This window comes from Rana temporaria, chromosome 1 (assembly GCF_905171775.1).
Source record: "Rana temporaria chromosome 1, aRanTem1.1, whole genome shotgun sequence".
In the NCBI taxonomy this organism is placed as follows: Eukaryota; Metazoa; Chordata; class Amphibia; order Anura; family Ranidae; genus Rana; species Rana temporaria.
This window is the reverse complement of record NC_053489.1, coordinates 622,689,477-622,707,256: the sequence shown is the minus strand read 5'-3', so window position 1 is coordinate 622,707,256 and position 17,780 is coordinate 622,689,477. Positions and strand designations below refer to the sequence as shown.

The following is a 17,780-nucleotide window of genomic DNA, read 5'->3' as shown; positions in this document are numbered from 1 at the left end:
TTCCTCAACTTCACTCTCTTGGCATCCATGACACTCTTGGTTCTTCTCCTGCCTATTGAAGTGTTCCAGATGTTGTATGCAAGGAATGCCAGTGGATTAATAGGGCCTACATTTTAGGAGTGTTAATCCTCTTCTTGTTACAGGCAATGATTGGTGTTGCATTCTCAGTGGGCTTCACCTTTGGACCCATGGTTGGAGCCTACTTTGCAATAAACGCAGCTGATGGAGAAGTCTTCTATGTCCGGCCTGCCCTGCTTGCCCTTATGTTCTCTGTTGTAGACCTGCTGTTCATCATACTGTTCCTTCCTGAGACGCTTCCAAAGGAGAAAAGGGTAAGACTAGCATGGATTTTTCTATAGATTTCTAGAATTTCACTGATGAAGTTAAATGGTAAACTGATAGTCCTATCCATTCTAGATACATATATCCTGCTGGTGCACTAGGAATCGGAAGGGAGCCCTATTGGGCTTGCAGCGTCAATCTCCCATAGCTTTACTTCCACAACAATAAACTGGATTGCAGCATGTTTATTTGCCCTCTGGTTTCTGATATCATAATGGGCCACTGGTGGCTAGATCTCTAAATCCCAGTAGTGACTATATTCCACAACCATTTTTAGATGACACAGTTCTTCTTGGTTCTTCGATACAGCTACCGAATAACAAAACACAAAATGGCATCCATTTCAGCAACTGCCACCATATAAATCAGGCCCATTTTTTATAAAACCTAAGGATGAACTAATGAGCCAACACCTAGACCCGACATGTAGACTCACATTAAACCGTGAGCCAAATTTAGCGCAATTAATCTTAAACTTAGACAGCATTACACCTACTAAGTTCTACCCCTACTTAATTCCATAAAAAAGATTATTACATGGCATTAATTACTATAGTAACATTGGCAACATACAACATGTTATCCAAGAGAAGAGGGGCCTTAAAACGTTTCCTGAAGTATTTCTCTGCAACCTTACATGTAACTTTTATTACCTGGAAACCGCATGGGCCTTATTTCTATTAAAGTCTTAAACCACCAAAGTTCACAAAGAAGCAGAGAAGGGGGGGGGGGGGGGGTCATGAGGCCTAAACCCCTTTATTTATTGCTGAGCAAATAATGAGTTAAAAAATTATTTAGTACCATTTTTAAAGCGGATTTCTACTTGTTTCCACTTTTGCAGTCAAATTGTAGAAACCCTCATGATATGTTTGTGTTCCCAGTCAGCTTAAAACCAGTAATCTGCCAGCACAGTACAGACCGATGTTAATTATGGTAACCAGAACTTTCCACATTCCCCTCCTTTACATTACATAGTAGGAATATGCTAACTAAGACAGTTTCAGTAAGTAAAAAGGCTATTCAAATGGTGAGCAGCATTTTTTTTTAAATATTTTTTTAATGTTCTGCTATGTAATTGGGAATGCAACAGATATAAAGTAGTTGTTTAATCTAATTTAACTACAAAAGTGGAAATAAACTTTTAAAGTGGTTGTAAAGTCAGAAGGATTTTTATATTAATGCATTCTATGCAATAAGATAAAAAGCCTTATGTGCACAGCAGCCTCCCTCAGGCTCCCGTGTACATGGATCCTAAATGATTAAACTTGACAGATAGTAACCCACGTTTAAAACGTCCATTTTGCCGCATTTAGATGCAGCGTTTGCGTTTAGAAGCGTTTAAAAATCGGCAAAAACGAAAAATGCCTATAAACACAACGCTGCTAAACGTGGGCAACTGCCTAAAATGGCAATTAACGAGACTGTGTACATGGTCACAGAGGATAACATTGAATAAGTTCAGGAGCTGTTGAAAAAGAGCGTTCAACTGCCTCTGAACGTACATTTAGCAGCGTCTCGTGTACATGGGGCTAATGCTTACCTGAGCCCCATCTCTATCCAGCAATGTCCACGAGTATCACGGCCATCTGGGACTCCCCTCCTGATTGGCTGAGACACAGCAGCTGTGCCATTGGCTCCCGCTTCTGTAAATACAAGTCGGTTAGCCAATCAGGAGATAGAGGGGGCGGGGCTGAACTGAAGCTCTGTGTCTGAATGGGCACACAGAGCTGCAGCTCGGCTTGGGTGCCCCCATAGCAAGCTGCTTGCTGTGGGGGCACTCAACAGGAGGGAGGGGCCAGGATCACAGAAGAGGGACCGGAGAAAAGGAAGATCTGGGCTGCTCTGTGCAAATCCATTGCAATAGAGCAGGTAAGTATAACCTGTTTTATTATTTTTGAGAATTATATTGCTGCCTGGGTCTCCGCTGCATTCATATACTGTCACTTCCTGTTTCAGTGATTCTTCTCACTTGGACAGGAAGTGAAGGAAATCTCTGCAGCAGACGCATACATACACACATACATTTGAAGAGATTCCTCTCTGACATGGATGCAAAATCTACCCAACAAGTATACATACAGTTATTAAAATGTTACACAAGTTCCAACCCTTCCTATTCTATTCTAAATAAAATAAATGTATTGGCTGTAGCTGTACATTATATATGGCAAAACATTAATTGTTAAGTACAAGCAGTACTAAATATATATACTACAGGTTTAAAGAAATCCCAAAGGCTGGAGTGACACTGTTGCATTGTGTTAACGCATGATGGTGCACTGCATTGCAATTCTTTCTCAATGGCATTTTAGTAAAATCAGTATTTATTTGAGACAACAAATAACAAGACATACCCAACAGAATATAAGGCACAAGACCATCGACCGCCCAGGGTCGTTAATTGATTACAGTATAATGATCATGTTGAGCAAAGACACATGTAGAGGGAAACATCACCACAGAAAACAGGTGGCAGAAAAACACAAAAAGAAAGAAAAAATAAATAAATAAAAGGGGGGATGGCCTGAGGTGAGCTGCCACCAGAAAAACGTGTAGGGGGTATGCCCCCATGGTCCTCAATGGCATTTTACCAACGCACCTACATTACAGAACATTGCAACACACAGTAACGCTCTACCGTACACTGTGGTGCGCTGCTCTGCTAAAAAATATTCAAATGAATGGGCTGCTTTAACTCAATGCACATTAATGCATGCCATAGACCCTGAAGCATGTAAGCGAATTCTTTCTAAGGGACATTGTTCTTAATGATTCACTGCCATTTATTTACAGTCACCATGTTTTGTTGAAAAGTTGTTTATTGTTCTGTGTGCACATGCATTTACTGCTTTCCCACAATGCTCATTGTCCGTCCTGACAACCATTTGCCATGTCTGAGCAGGGTCTTGTAGGGGTTAGGGAGTGTATCTTGTGCAGCCTGCTTAGTACATTTTGCAAAGGCTTTTTCAAGGATTAAAGAGGCAGACAGGAGTAGGGAAAGTACATAAAGGCACAGAGGGTTCCTACATAATGAATGAATGAATGAATGAATGAATGAATGAATGAATGAATGAAAAATTTATAGAGCGCAACACATGCGAACTGAATCGCTTCTGGGCGCTAGTTGTCTGTGACTCATGACCTCAAAAGAGCAGAGTTTTGATCCGTCTTCTGAAAGTCAGGTGGTTTTCCTCCAACCGAATGCTGGTTGGTAAAGCGTTCCATAGTCTAGGACCCTGGAAAGCAAACCTTCTTTCTCCTTTGGATTTGTATTTAGTTTTTGGTATCCTGACCAGATTTTGGTCGGTGGATCGCAAAACGCGATTCGGATTATGAGGTTCTATCTTGTCGCAAAGATATTGCGGAGCCTTCCCATGGATGCACTTATGTGTTAGGCAGAGTGCTTTAAATGCAATTCTGTCTTTTACTGGCAGCCAGTGAAGGGTTCTCAACGAAGGTGAGATTGATTCCCATTTTTTTTTCCCAGTCACCAGTCTGGCGGCCGTATTCTGTACGACTTGCAGGCGGGAGATTTGGTACTTTGGGAGTCCGAGGTACAGTGCGTTGGCATAGTCCAATCATAGAAGGGGATTTTTTTTTTCCTAAAGTGGTTGTAACGCCTAAACATTTCTTACCTTAATGCATTCCTTGGATTAAGGTAAAAACATTTTGGGCAGCAGCATGCACCCTCATCCCTCCTTATACTTACCTGAGCCCTCATTGGCTCCAGGACTGTGCCCACCTGCAGCTCTTCTCTCCCCTCACTTTCTGGTTGCAGAGGCAGCAGGAGCCATGTGCCAGTGATGAGGGGGGATGCACGCAGCATGGCTTGGGAGCAAGCCCGCACGAGTTCCCCCTATAGCAAGCAGCGTGCTATAGGGGCACTCCCAGAAGATGAAGAGCCAGAAGCGCTGGCAGGGTACCCGAAAAGAGGAGTTAAGTAACTATAGAGGCCTTACTGTAAGGCCCCTTTCACACACGTGTCCGTATATGGACTCTGCTATGCTCAGCAGGGATCGCTCCGTCGATTCCCGCTGAGCAGGCAGATAACAGGTCTGTCTCCGCACACTGTGCAGGGTCTGACCTGTCAGAGCGCCGCTCTCCTCTATGGGGCATCGGATTAAGACGGACTGTAGAGTCTGACGGGTGGAAAATAGGGTTTCCATCCGTCACACTGTAGCAGGTCGGATGTCAGCGGGCATGTCACTGCTGACATCCGTCGCTCCATAGACCTGTATGGAGTGCCCGTTCAGGTCCGCCTAAAGAACTGACAGGCGGACCTGGGCGGTCCACACGTGTGAACAGGGACATTTTGATTGAAGTTGTGGATATCTTGAGACAACCAAATCGGAGAAGGATGAGGCCAGTATAGTAGATGGCATTGTTAGTGGATGCTGTGCACAATATGATGTGATCAGATTAGCAGGTAACAAGTTCCTGTGATTGTACAGTTTTCTCCTTCCACATTCCATCACCTTGGAGTATTCTTGCTGTGCAGAGTGAAGGTCATGCAGCGGGAATGTGGGTGTTGGATCTGTAGCATTTTGTCAGGCAGGGATGAATGCCTCCTGCTCCTAATTTATCACTCACTTTAGAAGTGTCGCTCATGTGCAGGAATGCCAGCCATGGCACCAATGCAGGGTGTGTATGTGCTAAAAGACCTGACACCTTCTACTAGTATAAGCATTCTCCGGCTTTCATTATCTCAAAGTGTCTTTAATTCTTCACTGCATAAAGACCCCAGAGTATCCATAACCAGCTGTTTATATTTTTGTTACAGGTTACGATTACTATTTATTGTAATATTTCACCTAAAAGTTCTTTCCTTACCTGTAGCAGCCAACATAATGTTCTGAGAAGCAAAACTCTGATATTTCATGCTAATGCTGAAACTTCCTGAATAAAGGCCTGTGCCTTCATTTTGGCCATTGCCTGCCAATCATAGATTTTATGTTTACATTCCCTTTAACTTTGATTCCATAAAGTTGGACTTGTTCATTTGAAATATAGATCAGCCTCGCATGCAAATGCACCCGACTACAATTGGATGCAAGAATCCCTGAGAACCCCTGGTTCCTGGCAATTAGCTGCAGCCACATTGAAAGCAATAGGAGGCTGCCGACTCCCGAAGATAACTGCAGCCGCTCACATGTGGTCGCTCATGTAGCAATCACCTGAGTGATCAATTCTGAACCCCACTGTGGTTTTCCCATCTGACTGCAGTCAGGTATATTTGCAAGTGTAACTGTACCCGAAAACTGTTGACATTGTTTTAGTGTGTGTGCAGGTATGTTACTTTACCATATTACTGTTGGTCCACCATAGCAAAATTCTTTCTGGCACAGTAGTAGTTCAAACTATTGCCAGATCTCCCCTGAAATTCAGGGCTGACCTTATATGTTCTTAATCTTATATCTGATTGTGTGTTCTAATCAATTGTTATCATTGTCTATAGGTGTCCTCCGTCATAGTGGGGTGTCAAGGGGCCCTAGACTTGATCAGCCCTGTGTCTCTGTTCCAGTTCTCAGCCATAACAAGAAGAGAAGATTTCCCATCTAATAGAAGTAAGTCAAAGAATAACCACTTATTAAAATGTTGAGCTTAAAGCTGTATTAAACCCAAATCCAAAAATATATTGCAGCTTACCAATCCCTAGACGTGGTGGCTGCATTCGTTTTTTTTTTTTTTGTTAGGCTTTTTCCCCTCTGTTTTTCACCTGGTGATCTGACTAGTAACACGCCTCCTGTATTAGTGTGCCCCTATTCTGGATTAAAGGAGCACAGGGGCAGCTTTGGACAGCAGCATTGTCAGTCTGGGGGGAGGGGAGTGTTAGATGTACTGGCAGATTTAGATATATTTACAAATTGAAGCCAAACACCAGGTCACACTGCAGTTAAACCAGGGTTTGACAAATTTGCTTGGAATCTAGGAGCCAGCTAAAAAAGTTAGGAGCCAGAAAACGCGCCCCGTCCCGACAAGCTTGCACGCAGAAGCGAACACATACGTGAGTAGCGCCGGCATATGTAAACGGTATTCAAACCACACGTGAGGTATCGCCGCGATCGTTAGAGCGAGAGCAATAATTCTAGTCCTAGACCTCCTCTGTAACTCAAAACATGCAACCTGTAGAATTTTTTAAACGTCGCCTATGGAGATTTTAAAGGGTAAAAGTTTGTCGGCATTCCACGAGCGGACACAATTTTGAAGCGTGACATGTTGGGTATCAATTTACTCGGCGTAACATTATCTTTCACAATATAAAAAAAAATTGGGCTAACTTTACTGTTGTCTTATTTTTTTATTAAAAAAAGTGTAGTTTTTCCCCCAAAAAAGTGCGCTTGTAAGGCCGCTGCGCAAATACGGCGTGACAGAAAGTATTGCAACGATCACCATTTTATTCTCTAGGGTGTTTTAATAAAAAAAATATATAATGTTTGGGGGATCCAATTGGGGGGAAGGAGATGGCAGTGAAAAATTACATATGTTCTAATATGTAATCAGATTACTGATATTCTCCAGCTTCAGTCCTTCCTCTTCACAATTTCGTAGAAGTTCCTCTTTAAGACACATGTATTGCCAAAGAAATTGTGCAAGGATTTTTTTTTTTTGCAATGCAGGACTGTGGTCTGAACCATCAATACAAACCTCATTGACAAGTAAAACCGCAGTTCTATGCTGTTTTACTTGTAATGCCAACGGCCACCACCAGATGGCGCAGGTCACAGAAGGAAGCTTGGCACTTCACAAGGCCGCGGCCTCAATTACCGGCCGTTGCGCGGCGGGGGAGGCACACTGTGCCGCCGTCGCGCGGCGGGGGAGGCACACTGTGCCTCCATGCGCCCCCACCGTGCGATTGGCGGGCCCGCGACGGCCGGTAACTGAGGCCGCGGCCTCGTAGGCCGCAAAGCCGTGGCCTCAAATACCGGCAGTCGCCAGGTCACAATTTCTTGTCACAATTGCGACCTGGCGCCCGGATTTTGTCGAGCCCTGAGTTAAACAAGCAGTTACCACAACAGTTTTTTCTCTTTTTCAATTAAGATTTTACATAAATAATAAAAGCTGATCATTGTTTACACCCCTGCTAGTGACAAATAGTCTCAGCACTCTTAATGTACTAATCTGAAAGGGGACCGAGTCTTGCATTGCTTCTGCCAGCCAGCTAAACTCCAGCTATCCTTTTCCTGATGCAGGCTAGAATATTTTATCAAGCATTTGATTGGTGACCGTTCTTGGCACCCCCAAGTTTTTTTTGCAAGCAGCCCATTAAACAAGGAAATACACATGTAAATATTTCTACTCTAGTGTGGTCAGGTAGGCGTTTTCCAGAGTATTTCACTTTTTACAGGGGACAAAGGCAGTACCAGTGTTTGAAATGCTAATTACCTGGCTATCTTCTGGATAGCACATACAGTGCATCTGGAAAGTATTCAGTGCTTCACTTTTTCCAAATTTTGTTATGTTATAGCCTTATTCCAAAATGGGTTAAATTCATTAATTAATATCAGAAGAGATCCAAGAATAACTCTGATCCAAGCGTACAATAGTATAAGTACATTTTAAACTTTTAAAGCAGTGAATAGCGGCTATTATATAGAAACAAAGTCGAAAAAAATCATATGTCTCATTAAAATAATATCAATAAAACATTAACAGCGCTTGAGATACCAAATGAAAACTCATGAACTCATTAAGCTCATAACCTGCTACTTACATTACTGATAAATATCAGAATATAACCAAGACCAACCGTACGTGATCTGTATAGACCCCTGCAGGGTAACTCATAAAATAATAATATTATAACAGTCCCAAAGAACCACAGTCAAAGGATCACTCAATAAAAATGCATATGTCTTTCAGTGACGGTTCACACCATACACATCGCTGGCAGTATTTAAGGTGCACTTTTTTGTCCTGCTGGAGAATAGAAACTTTACTCAGATGCGATCCCCTTATGGTATTGTACTCACCAGACTGCAGACATTAATGGCATTGAAAGGGTCCTGTCAGAATGATCAGCCCCAGCAGCTCTCCTCCAGGTGTGTGGTGGTGTCACTCATTGAGTATATGCGTGCAGGAAAGCGGACATGCAGGGAAGCAAAGGAGACTGCATATAGTGTAAAACCCTTTATTTATAAAGATATTACCCCCGCCATCCATATATGCTTGCACAAATAACATCAATTAGAGCTTGTCACTTGGAGGTCTGCATCTGCTCACACAGTAAAGAGGTTCCAAATACCAAAATAACTGATCCGTGAGTCCCGGGTAGATGCTGGCTCCAGTACAAAGAATACGTTGCGTAGCCACGCCCTGACGCGTTTCGTGATTGGCTCACGTCTTCAGAGGGCTTAAATTCATTATTTTCCCTAAAATTCTACGAACAATACCCCACAATGACAACCTGAAAAAAATCTGTTTGAAATCTTTGAAAATGTATTAAAGATAAAAAACTGAAAAAAAAAAATGTACATAAGTATTTACAGCCTTCGCTCAATACTTTTGTTAAAGCTCCTTTGACAACAATTAGAGTCTCAAAGCTTTTTGAGTATGATGCTACAAGCTTGGCACACCTATTTTTGGGCAGTTTCTCCCATTCTTCTTTGGAGGACTTCTCAAGCTCTATCAGGTTGGATGGGGAGCATTGGTGCACAGCCATTTTCAGATCTCTCCTGAGATGTTCAATCAGGTTCTGGACTCTGGCTGGGCCACTCAAGGTCATTCACAGAGTTATCTTGGCAACGATACATTGCTGCATAAATCTTCCCCTCAATCCTGACTAGTCACCTAGTTCCTGCCACTGAAAAACATCCCCACAGCATGATGCTGCCATCACCATGCTTCACTGTAGGGATGGTATTGGCCAGGTGATGAGCGGTGCCTGGTTTCCTCCAGACATGACACTTGCCATTCAGGCCAAAGAGTTCAATCCTTGTTTCATCCGACCAGAGAATTGTGTTTCTCATGGTCTGAGTGTCCTTCAGGTGCCTTTTGGCAAACTCCAGGCAGGCTGTTGTGTGCCTTTTACTGAGTTACTTCCATCTGGTCACTCTACCATACAGGCCTGATTGGTGAAGTGCTGCAGAGATGGTTGTTCTATTGGAAGGTTCTCCTCTCTCCACAGAGAAACGCTGGAGCTCTGTCAGAGTGACCATCGGGTTCTTCGTCACCGCCCTATTATTATTATTATTATTATTATTTATATTATTATTATTTATATATCTCCAACAGTTTGCACAGCGCCTGCAACATGAGGGCAGACAGTACAGTTACAATACAATTCAATACAGGAGGAATCGGAGGGCCTTGCTCGTTTTAGAGCCGTCAATCTAGAAGACTAAGGTGGCTTCAAGCTTCTTCCATTTACAGATGATGGAGGCCACTGTGCTCATTGGGACCTTGCTGCAGAAATGTACCCTTCCCTAGATCTGTGCCTCCATACAATCCTGTTTCGGAGGTCTACAGACATTTCCATGAACTTCATGGTTTGGTTTGTGCTCTGACATGCACTGTTAACTGGTGGGACCTTTTTATAGACAGGTGTGTGCGCCTTTCCAAATCATGTCCAATCAACTGAATTTACCACAGGTGGACTCCAATAAAGTTGGAGAAACATCTCAAGGATAATCGGTGGAAACAGGATGCACCTGAGCTCAATTTTGATTGTCATGGCAAAGGCTGTGACTACCTACTTATGTACATGGGATCTTTTTTTTTTTTTTTTTTTTTTTTTTATAAATTTGAAAAGATTTCAAACAAACTTCTATTACGTTGTCATCATGGGGCATTGTTTGTAGAATTTTGAGGACAGTAATGAATTTAATCCATTTTGGACTAAAGTTGAAACATAACAAAATGTGGAAAAAGTGAAGTGCTGTGAATACTTTTTTGGATGCACTGTATTGTTTTTAAATTATAATTTACCTGTTCCAATTGAGTATAGCAGGGGATGCTTATTTATTGCTATCTCGTACACCTTTGAGCAGTGGCATCTTAAGAGCATTATAGGCCCCCGGGCAATACAGTGCACTGGGGCCCTGTCTACACAATCGTGCACGAGAATTTACTGACAAAAATCATGAAATTTACTGGCAGAATCACATTTTTTTTACTGGCACTGCAAAGAAAGTACCTAAAATTACAGTTTTACAAATGTCTTCATTGACATGAAGGTTAGGTTACTATAACCCAGCCTTCTTAGAGATTCCTCTTACATCAGAGTCTGCAGGATTCCCCCTTACAGTGAAAGGGAACTCTGATGTAAAGGGGAACACTGCAGATCATGATGTAAGGGGGAACTCTGATGTGGACGGGGACTCTGGTGACTAGAGACTACCTTATATCAGAGTCCACTGCTTTCTCTTTACATCAGAGTTCCCACTTACATCAGGGTCCTTGCACTGTAAGGGGGAATCCTGCAGACTCTGATGTAAAGGGGAACACCAGGAACTCTGATGTGTGGGGCACTCTGGTGACCAGAGACCACCTTCCGTAGAGTAAATACACTAAGGGGGGGGTCACTAATATTTTTGTATTCACTCCCCCCTTACATCAGCAACCACCCGCCCCTTAGACTGGCCTGGCGGCGCTATCACTGACCTCCTCTCAGGTGCAACATGCACGGCTCAGTCAGATGGCTCCAGCTTGGCTGCTCTGGTTTTATCCTACTGTCTCCTCATGTCTGACTTCTCCCGTGACCCCCATCCCGGAAGCGCTCCCACTCTTGACTCCTCTTCAGACTCTTCCTCAGAGACTGTAGACACGATACAGTTCTGACCCGCTGCTCTCCACCATTTTTACTGGGGTTGCTGGGCAGCCGATGGGGGCCCCCCAGGCAAGTGGGGCCCCCGGGCAACTGCCCAGCGTGCCCAATGGAAAAGACAGCCCTGCCTTTGAGGAGATTTATGCTCACTTCTAGATACAAAGGCAGTAAGTGAAGGGAAATCTCTCCCATGGTGACCCGAACAGTTGAAGGGTTAGAACCTTGTCAATTTTTTTAATTATTTTATATTGGCTTAAAGGGGTGGTTCACCCTAAAAACTACTTTTTTTTATTACACTGGCCCCCCACATTACAATACGATTAAGGCTATTATTGGCGATTGGCGAAAGGAGCCGAACGGCGATGCGCATGCGCAGTATAGCGCCGACTCGCTGTTCGGCTCCTTTCACCAACCGTGACGCGGCTTACGCAACGGGGGGGAGCTCGTTTTTGGTCAAAATGTCAATCACAGACATGTTAGGAACGCCCACTCCCGCGGGACTCGCAACCCCGAAGCAACGGGTGAATATGCTGTACAAAGGTATGTACAGCATCAAAAAAAAAATAATAGCCTTAATCGTATTGTAATGTGGGGGGCCAGTGTAATAAAAAAAAGTAGTTTTTAGGGTGAACCACCCCTTTAAGTTGACATTTTAACTACTTAAGACCCGGACCATTATGCAGGTTAAGGACCTTGCCCCTTTTTGCGATTCGGCACTGGGTCGCTTTAACTGCTTGCCGACCAGCCGCCGTCATTCTACGGCGGCAGGTCGGCTCTCCTGGGCGGGAGCCCGTACAATGACGTCGGCTCTTTTTGCGGCCACTAGGGGCGCGTGCGGGTGCCCGGCGGGCGCGATCGCCGCTGGGCACCCGCGATTGCTCGTTACAGAGCGGTCCTGTCAGCGGGGGAAATGCTGATCTTCTGTTCATACAATGTATGAACAGAAGATCCGTGTTTCCCCTAGTCAGGCCACCCCCCCCCCCCCCCCCACAGTAAGAACACACCCAGGGACATACTTAACCCCTTCCCCACCCCCTAGTGTTAACCCCTTCACTGCCAGTGGCATTTTTATAGTAATCCAATGCATTTTTATAGCACTGATTGCTATAAAAATGCCAATGGTCCCAAAAATGTGTCAAAAGTGTCCGCCATAATGTCGCAGTACCGAAAAAAAATCGCTGATCGCCGCCATTACTAGTAAAAAAAATATTAATAAAAATACCCCCTATTTTGTAAACGCTATAACTTTTGCGCAAACCAATCAATTAAAGCTTATTGCGATTTTTTTTTTTTTTACGAAAAATATATAGAAGAATACGTATCGTCCTAAACTGAGGAAAAAAAAAGTTTTTTTTATATATTTTTGGGGATATTTATTATGGCAAAAAGTAAAAAATATTCATTTTTTTCAAAATTGTCGCTCTATTTTTGTTTATAGCGCAAAAAATAAAAACCGCAGAGGTGATCAGATACCACCAAAAGAAAGCTCTATTTGTGGGAAAAAAAGGACGCCAATTTTGTTTGGGAGCCATGTCGCACGACCGCACAATTGTCTGTTAAAGCGACGCAGTCCCGAATCGCAAAAAGTGCTCTGGTCTTTGGGCAGCAATATGGTCCGGGGGTTAAGTGGTTAACTGACAATTGCGCGGTTATGCAACGTGTCTCCCAAACAAAATTGGCGTCCTTTTTTTCCCACAAATAGAGCTTTCTTTTGGTGGTATTTAATCACCTCTGAGGTTTTTAATTTTTGCGCTATAAACAAAAATAGAGCAATTTTGAAAACCATTAAATATTGTTTGCTATAATAAATATCCCCAAAAAAGATATAAAAAAAACATATTTTTTTCCTCAGTTTAGGCCGATACGTATTCTTCTACCTATTTCTGGTAAAAAAAATCACAATAAGCATTTATCGATTGGTTTGCACACAATTTATAGCGTTTACAAAATAGGTGATAGTTTTATGGCATTTTTATTAATTTTTTTTTTTTTTTACTACTAATGGCAGCGATCAGCGTTTTTTTGTTTTGTTTTCCTGACTGCGACATTATGGCGGACACATCGGACAATTTTGACACATTTTTGGGACCATTGTAATTTTCACAGCGAAAAGTGCTATAAATGTGAAAATGACAATTGCAGTTTAGGAGTTAACCACTAGGGGCCCCCTAGTGGTTAAGTTTGACCTCATGTGTTTCTAACTGTAGGGGGGCGGGGCTGGACTTGTGACATCAGTTATCGTCTTTCCCTATATCGGGGAACAGACGATCACTGACATTGCCACAATGAAGAACGGTAAAGGTGTGTTTACACACACCTCTCCCCGTTCTTCAGCTCCGGTGACCGATCGCGGGACACCGGCGGCGATCGGGTCCCGTGGTCACGGAGCTTCAGACCCACGGCTGGGCCTTAAAGAGACACGTACAGGTACGTGCTTGTGCCCAGCCGTGCCATTCTGCCGACGTATATCGGCGAAGTGGTTAAATGCTAACTAGAAAGATTGCTAAAATCAGGCACACATGGTAGCGGGTAACCACACTCGTCTATGTCCTTCATTACATGATGTGGGCTCTAGAAATAGGGATATAGTACATTTTCAACAGAACAAACACAAAGGGACTCGCATATAAATATTGTTCCCTAGTATATATTGTTATGCTTCAACTATATATGGTAACACTTAATTTCCTAACATGCACTATAATAATGACAGCTGGAATCTGATTACATTTTTTCATACATAGGTTTAATTTCTGTAGCTTTATCACCTCCAAGTTTATTATTACATAGGAACCATGTGAAGCCTATGTACTGTATGTAACGCATGCATTATCTGTGTGCAGATGTACAGAATCTACGAATGCTGGGTCTGGTCTACTTCCTATATCTCTTCTTCTTCTCTGGCCTTGAGTACACCATCAGCTTCCTCACTCATCAGCGATTCCAGTTCAACAGGTGAGTTCAGTGGAGGGAGAGAAAATACCAAACAATGGAAAACCACTAAACATGATGGGAGTAACATCATTTCTGCAGCTTTTGTTCATGAAGGACAATTCATCCATACAATAGCTTGTTAGGATACTAGAAATCAATAATAAACCTTAAAGTGATCTATGGATGCATACAGCTTGGCTGGGGAGAGCGCCCACACGTGTGCCCCATTAGCACACAGCTTGCTATAGGGGCACAAACGGAAGAGGAGTGGAGAGCACCAGCACGGGACCCTAGTAAAGGGGATAATGGGCCGCTCTGTGCAATACCACTGCACAGAGCAGGTAGGTATAACATGTTTGTTTAAAGTGATTGTAAGGTTTTTTTTTTTTAAATAACAAACATCATATTTTCCTCCACTGTGCAGCTTGTTTTGCACAGATTGGCACCGAACATCCTCTTCTGGGGTCCCTCTGCGGCTCTCACGGGGGTTACCTTGCGGGCATGATTTGCATCTATAGACAGGAATGCCAGACTCGACCCCGGCGCTCACGTCATTGGATTTGATTGACATCAGCGGGAGCCAATGGCTGCTATCAATCTATCCAATCAAAAGCCGGAAGCCCGTGGAGAGAGGACAAACGCGTCTCCACCGACAAATAGGGGGCTCAGGTAAGTAAAACTGGTGGGGCAGTCACAGCCAGGTGTTTTTTCACCTTGATGCATTAAGGTAAAAAAAAAAAACACAAGGGTTTACAACCCCTTTAAATTATAGATCTACACCTGGGCAAAAATAAATGTGACTTGCCGGAATAAAATGTGTTCCTAACTTATGATCAATGAGTAAACCAAAACCAAAAATTTACATTTAAATATAAAAGAATTGCATGTCTTCCAGCTTAATTAAGCCAAAGATGTAAAGAAATTAAAAATAGACTGTGCTCTTATAAAAATGCATGCAAATGTGAAGGAAAGTGACACCCAGGAGGAATAGTGCTCTTCCTCTTTTTCCCCCAATATAAGTACACCGCACTCACAAGAAATGTATGACCTCTCTTCTCAAAGAAAAACAAGACTCACTTAACCACTTAAGGACCGGACCAATATGCTGCCTAAAGACCAAAGGTGTTTTTACAGTTCGGGACTGCGTCGCTTTAACAGACAATTGCGCGACGTGGCTCCCAAACAAAATTGGCGTCCTTTTTTCCCCACAAATAGAGCTTTCTTTTGGTGGTATTTGATCACATCTGCGGTTTTTAGTTTTTGCGCTATAAACAAAAATAGAGCGAAATTTTGAAAAAAATTCAATATTTTTTACTTTTTGCTATAATAAATATCCCCCAAAAACATATATACAATTTTTTTTTTCCTCAGTTTAGGCCGATACGTATTCTTCTACCTATTTTTGGTAAAAAAAAATCGCAATAATCGTTTATCGGTTGGTTTGCGCAAAATTTATAGCGTTTACAAAATAGGGGATAGTTTTATTGCATTTTTTATTTTTATTTTTTTTACTACTAATGGCGGCGATCAGCGATTTTTTTCGTGACTGCGACATTATGGCGGACACTTCGGACAATTTTGACACATTTTTGGAACCATTGTCATTTTCACAGCAAAAAATGCATTTAAATTGCATTGTTTATTGTGAAAATGACAGTTGCAGTTTGGGAGTTAAACACAGGGGGCGCTGTAACATTTAGGATTGATCTAGTGTGTGTTTACAAGTGTAGGGGGGTGTGGCTGTAGGACTGACAACATCGATCGAGTCTCCCTAATAAAAGGGATCACTCGATCGATGCGCCGCCACAGTGAAGCACGGGGAAGCCGTGTTTACATACGGCTCTCCCCGTTCTTCAGCTCCGGGGAGCGATCGCGACGGAGCGGCTATAAAGAAATAGCCGCGCCGTCGTCCCGGATCGCTCCACGCGGGAACCCGACCGCCGCATGTCGCGGGGGGTGTCCCGATCGGACCCCCGACCCGCGGAAAGGCAGGGACGTACAGGTACGCCAATGTGCCTGTACGTGCCATTCTGCCAACGTATATGTACATGCGGCGGTCGGGAAGGGGTTAAAGTATCACATTTGGATGCAGTTATTGGCACTTTAATTAGGACTGCATAGTATGAACTTTTTACACAATTGTTTTCTAATATGATTTTCATATATTTATTTGCACTGAGAACTTTATTGGGATTGGATACCAGAGACTTTTTGCACAATTGTTTATTTCCTATTGGATATTTATAAGAGTGCGGTCTATTTTTCATTTCAGAACATATTTATTATTTGAATAATAAAAAAAAAAAAGCCTTTACAGCCGCTCTAACCATAGAAAATATGCACAATGCTACAAGTTTTATACAGGTTGTTAAACTTGAAGTGGACGTTGCATGACTTTATGGTGTCTGCTAATTGATTTTTATATTTTAGTGTGATTGTCTAGGGTTTCTTCAAAAAAATGTTTTCCATCCTGCTCGTTCTAACTTTGTTGTCACTGCAGTCGAAAATGAACATCAGTTTGACCCCACTAACCATTAGAAAATCAAACGTTCTTAAAAAAAATTAAAAAATTAAATAGGATTTTTTTAATGCAGCTTACCTGTAAAATGTTTTTCTTGGAAATACATCACGGGACACAGAGCCTTAATTACTTAATGGGTAATGTAGTCAGCACAGGTGATTGGACACTGGCAAAATTTAGTTCCTCCCCTTTATAACCCCCTCCCAAATGGAGAGTACATCAGTTTTGTAGCAAAGCAATAAGTGTTCCATGTTTAACTCCGAAGAGGGGTGGGAGCTCTGTGTCCCGTGATGTATTTCCAAGAAAAGGATTTTACAGGTAAGCTGTATTAAAAAATCCTATTTTCTTGATCATACATCACAAGCCTTAATTACTTAATGGGATGTCCCATAGCAATGCTAAAATTTGAGGGGAGGGAGACACAGATCAGAATAAGACCGCCATCGAGCCAGAGGATCTATACTGCTGCCTGCAGCACACTACGCCCAAAGGCGGCATCCTCGTAACCTCTCACATCTACCTGGTAGAATTTAGTTAATGTATGGACCGAAGACCAAGTAGCAGCCTTACAGATCTGAGCCATGGAGGCCTGGTGATGCACTGCCCATGAAGCACTAACTGCTCTCGTCGAGTGCGCTTTCACCTGAAAAGGAGGGATCTTCTTTTCTAAACCATAGGCCTGAATAATGACTTGTCGAATCCATCTTGCAATAGTGGATCTTGACGCTGCCTAGCACTTTCTGGGGCCCTGTGGCAGAATAAACAGACAATCAGTCTTCCTTATCTGAGCCGTAGCTTGCAGATAAACCTTTACCGCTCTTACAACATCTAGAGAGTGTAGACTCTCTTCCTCCACAGACTGTGGATCTGAAAAAAAACACGGTAGGACTATATCTTGAAAACCTGAAACCACCTTAGGTAAGAAAGTTGGGCGAGGATGCAGCACCACCCTGTCTTCATGAATAATCATATACGGTTCTTTACACGAAAGAGCCGCCAATTCCGATACCCTCCTTGCTGAGGATATGGCTACAAGAAGTGTCAACAGACTTAGAAACCTGGTGTAAAGGTTCAAAAGGTAGTTTCTGTAAAACAGATAATACCAAATTCAAATCCCATGGGCACACGGGAGACTTAACTGGCGGATTCAAACGCAGTGCACCCTGAACGAAGGCCCTGACTAGGGAATGAGAGGCAAGCGTTTTTTTTAAAAAATAACGA

General features: G+C 42.8%; 1 protein-coding gene across 2 annotated transcripts in view; it reads left to right on the top strand.

The window, feature by feature from the left end:
* The window catches only part of MFSD10 (major facilitator superfamily domain containing 10), a 96,208-nt gene that overhangs the window by 52,339 nt on the left and 26,089 nt on the right, over window positions 1-17,780 (top strand). For both annotated transcript variants that reach the window (XM_040335336.1, XM_040335335.1), the window contains exons 6-8: window positions 144-332; window positions 5,798-5,906; window positions 13,948-14,059. In XM_040335336.1, coding sequence (XP_040191270.1) covers window positions 144-332; window positions 5,798-5,906; window positions 13,948-14,059 — 410 coding nt within the window. The remainder of the gene's footprint in view (window positions 1-143; window positions 333-5,797; window positions 5,907-13,947; window positions 14,060-17,780) is intronic.